Source organism: Bidens hawaiensis, unplaced genomic scaffold (genome assembly GCF_021521415.1).
Source record: "Bidens hawaiensis isolate Kalapana, Puna unplaced genomic scaffold, B.hawaiensis_p1.1 tig00019441_1, whole genome shotgun sequence".
NCBI lineage: Eukaryota > Viridiplantae > Streptophyta > Magnoliopsida > Asterales > Asteraceae > Bidens > Bidens hawaiensis.
Window position 1 is genome coordinate 103,255 of NW_027492951.1, and position 4,523 is coordinate 107,777.

The window sequence follows — 4,523 nt, forward strand, 5'->3', positions numbered from 1 at the left end:
AATAAAAAGCTCAAAACGAGAAGAACTTTTTGGAGCTCGATTGAGCCAAGCCCAAGCTTCAAATAAAGCTCATTTAGTTACGGGCATGAGCTCGAGCCTTGTAAGGAAGCTTGTTTAGGCATATTGAACCTTGTCTATTTTTAAATGTTACCTCTTTTGTACTTTTATGTAATAGTTTTGCACCGCTTAGTCGAGCGGATCTTAGGCTCCTTTAAGGTTTTTTCCAATATATATATAAATAATTAAAAACATACATTTTCTAATTAATAAATAATAAAAAAGCCGAGCCCAAGCTTGAAAGAACAACTCATGTGCTGAGCACGAGCTTTAGAAAAAGAGCTTGAAACAAACCGATCTCAAGCCTAGTTGGGCTCGGGATCAACTCTTTTACACCTGTAGTACTCAATAGCAGTAACACGCATTTTGTATCAGTGAGAAAGCTAATATTGTTTTATTGCATTAGCATTTTGAATAAAATAAGTTGATTTTAGAGTAAGATTATGCACAACGGACTTGGCTATTTATATCAATCAACATCTGGTCACACAGGGTGCCTATCAATACAGTTGTTTCCAATTTCTAGTGTTCCAGAAATTAAAAACTCTACCAATCTGAGCTTGAAATTCCCTTTATGTTTGTGGGGATTTATAATGACATATATAAAGATTTTGGATTCCCCTACATCCAAAATTTGCCATACATGCACACGTGGGTAAGTGATGTCCTGAACATGAGAAGTTTTTTCCTGTACCATTCAATGGGCCACAATGCACACTTTTATGTTTATATGAAAATAGATATATGTATGCGTATATATTCTCCACTCCAGGTGCTAGATACCCTATTTAAACCTCCATCTGGGCTCCAAGAGTTCATTAAACTTAAAAACTATAGCTTATTAGCCAAGATAAACTAAAGACATGTCCGGCGTTTGGGTGTTTAAGCAAAACGGTGTGGTTCAACTAGTGGATAGTCCTGGAAGTGACTCCTGTCAGGGTTCGGCCCGACGCAAAGTCCTGGTTCATGTGGCAACGAACGAAATGGTGACTTCATACAATGTGCTGGAAAGAATCCTGTCATCATACGGATGGGAAAGGTACTATGATGATCCTGATTTGTTGCAGTTTCACAAAAGGTCGACTGTGCATCTCATTTCTCTACCTAGAGACTTCAACAAGCTCAAATCGATGCATATGTTCGATATAGTCGTTAAGAACCGCAACATCTTTGAAGTAAGAGATATGTAGTACCTAGCTAAACTAACAACGGCCATATCCAGTTTGTATAACCTGCTTGTCTATTGTATTTTCTGGATCAACTACTTTATTATTTGTTTGTTTGTTTCCTCTGATTGATTTGAGTGATCGAATGTGTCATTTTCTTGCAAAGTAGGTCCAAGTTTAATTATGGGTTGCCATAATGTTGGAATGCATTATGGAACTCCAATTTGAGTTTTTATTTTCGAAGCTCGGTTTAAGAAGGTAATTTAATTTAGCGCAAGGTTTGTTGGTGCCCATGTATCTGTAAATCTTATAAGTTATGGTATTTTGATATTTAAAAAGCAAGTTTCTGTCTGACTACATTAAGTCTGTCTATATCTTAAATCGTCTCATTTTTCTGGTTGTATATACTTTTAGAAAAATAGATTCAAATATGATATAAGCAAACAAACCAGAAAAAAATATGATATCTCAGGTCGGGTAGGGTCCAGGAATGATGAAATACGAGCAAACATTTACTGTATCGCAGAAGAAAGAAGAAGACGGCAAATTTAAAAAAAAGGATCACAAACCTATATCGATGAAAGTCTAATACTCTAAAACGGTAAGAAAACCAATACGCAACTCTAATACTCCATAACCTTTATCCGCCGGTAACGCTCCAACATGTACAAGTTTAGCAAAATTTTCATATTCAGATACGTAAGTTACGACATAGGTATACATAACCGTGAGATCAAAGTTTTCTTTTGTCTCTTTCCAAAACTAAGGCACAATACGGCTCCTAAGTTTTGCGATCATGGTTGCCTAGGGAACTCTACGCTTTCTTTCATAAGAAAGAACAAACCTCATGTGGGTCAAGTTTATGCTTATAGACACACATCCACTTTTAATTAATAGTGGGCTTAATTAGTTGGAACATTAGGCAAATTGTAAATTCATCAATGTATATCTATACTATATATAATATTTGAAAAAGGGGGCAAATTAAGACACTACTTTTTAAGGGATTTACAAATAATATTGCATATGGTACAACCTTATAGGGGACAAAATAGTCATTCTCACATTAAAACAAAACTCAACCGTTTATTTAATATATAGTTACAATATTCACTTAATTATAATTAAATTTAAAGAATATTTACAACAATAACCCTTAATCTTTTACTTAAATCTTATTTTAATTTTCACTTTTAACCCAAATACCCCCATGATTTTTAAACGTTAATAACTTTTTCATACGCTAATATTTTTTTTAAAAACATTATACTATAAAAACGAGCATATTTTTATCTTTAATTTGATTATGATATTGTCATAATTTTTTTCAGTTAAAAAAAAATAAATTTTATGTATGTGTGTTTCGGCCTGGTTTTGATAATTTTAAATTAAATCGTGAGCCAAACCTTTTATAACATTTTTTTTGTCATCGAAAACCAAGACAAAACCTTTGAAAGTTGAAAACAACTGGCCAAAAGTTAAAGAAAAAAAATCAACCGTCAAATCAAAAGATGAATGGTTTTACGGTTTCAAACCGAACAATAAACACCCATAAACTTATTACGTAGTCTGCGTTTCCCGCTGCATGGCGCGGGCACCCGTCTAGTTACTACATAAGAAAAAGGCTTAGAATATGTGCCAATCTTATATGTGTGCGGTTGCTTTAATAGTTATAAGTCTAATACTCTAAAACGGTTGCTTTACTAGTTATAGGTATTCTTTGATGTGTGCGGTTGCTTTACTAGTTGTAAGTATATCCCATCTTCCATTTTGCAAATTATCAAATGCTATGGTTATCGTATATTTCATTGCATAACCAGTGACGTACGTATCAAAATGATCATTTATAATTTTTAAGTTGTGACTTGCCAAATTTCAGCGAATGATGATCAAAGGAAAAAAAATGAAAGCCATGTAATAATTATATAGTTTAAAGATTATACATATGCGTAGATTGCATAGACGCACACATATATATGGTTAGGTTCTATGAAAATCAGAGACACACTGCATTGATAGGTAGAAAATATGGACAATGACGGAGAAAGAAAGTTAAAGATTATATAACTTAGAGAAGACAACGGTCTGTTTGGTATGAGATAATGAAATGATGAGGAAATAGAAATGACAAAGGAATATAATGGATTTTTACCATTTCATCGGTTTGTATAGTTAATATATGATAAGGAAATGAATCATTACTTTATATTATTTGATAGGTATAAAAAACACAGGAATAAAATAAGAATGATAAAAATACCACTGACTCAAAATAAAGAAAACTTACTAAAATAAAAAATGACAATGGCGGGGAGGGTGGGTGGTGGTGGTTTGGCAGAGGCGGTGGTGTCTGGGTGAAGGAATGAAAAAAGGAAAAAGAGTTGGGTGTGTGAATGAATATTTTGATGCGTTTAAAAACAATACAATTTCTTGTGTAATCAACTAATCAATGATTCCATTATATTGATCAACTAAACACTATTTTATTCATTCATTCACAAAAATCAATTCCACTACATTTATCATTCCTACATATCATACTACCTATCTTATTATCATGTTAACTAAAAGAAGTAAATGTTTATAGTGGAAATAAAAATGATGTCTATACTTTTCATACATATTTAAAATGAGTCTAAAGGCTGCACAGATTACTCTGGTTTAACCAAAATCTTTTACATCGTATGTATTGACTGTTTCTTCGGGGGTAGAAGGTATGATGAAATAGTCCTGCTGAAGAAACACGGATCTACTCTCCTTGACGAGTCTTAGATCCAATGAGTCCACAAAGTAGGATACCGATAACAACCAATACGATACAAGTCCAATTCCCAAAGTCCAGTGACGTGAACCTGCAAAACAGACACCGTGAGCTCGTTAGGGGAAGGACAAGAGGGGGGTCTTCCCGTAACCACCCTCCGGCGTGAGAATAAGTACAATTCCGACGAAGATAAAGTACTTAAGTAAATAGTGATAGTGCAGTGGGAGTGAGTATCTGAATACCTCATGAAGATTGAGAGAGTATTTATAGCCGAAGGGTGTGAGAAGATGATTGAGCCAGCTGTCCTTTTCAGAAGATGTTCTCGTAACCACCTGGACACGTGTCCTCATATGATAGGTTCAGTTATACGTTGCATGTGAATGTATAACAACCTCGACATGTGTTATAACGGAATAGGATGATAAACGACCCTGGCCATGTGCACGGTTATAACGGCTTTGCCATGTGTCCTTTATTCATTGGGCGAGAGGTCAGGTATTTCCCAAGAAAGCATCTTGGTATATCTTCTAGAAGGTAGT

General features: G+C 34.4%; 1 protein-coding gene across 1 annotated transcript; it reads left to right on the forward strand.

Annotated features, from left to right (window-relative positions):
* Positions 1-905: 905 nt before the first annotated feature.
* On the forward strand, positions 906-1,529 carry LOC143558348 (flowering-promoting factor 1-like protein 3). The gene has a single exon (XM_077047194.1). It carries the CDS (start codon positions 921-923, stop codon positions 1,245-1,247), a length of 327 nt encoding a protein of 108 aa, XP_076903309.1. The 5' UTR covers positions 906-920; the 3' UTR covers positions 1,248-1,529.
* The last annotated feature ends 2,994 nt before the right edge of the window (positions 1,530-4,523 follow it).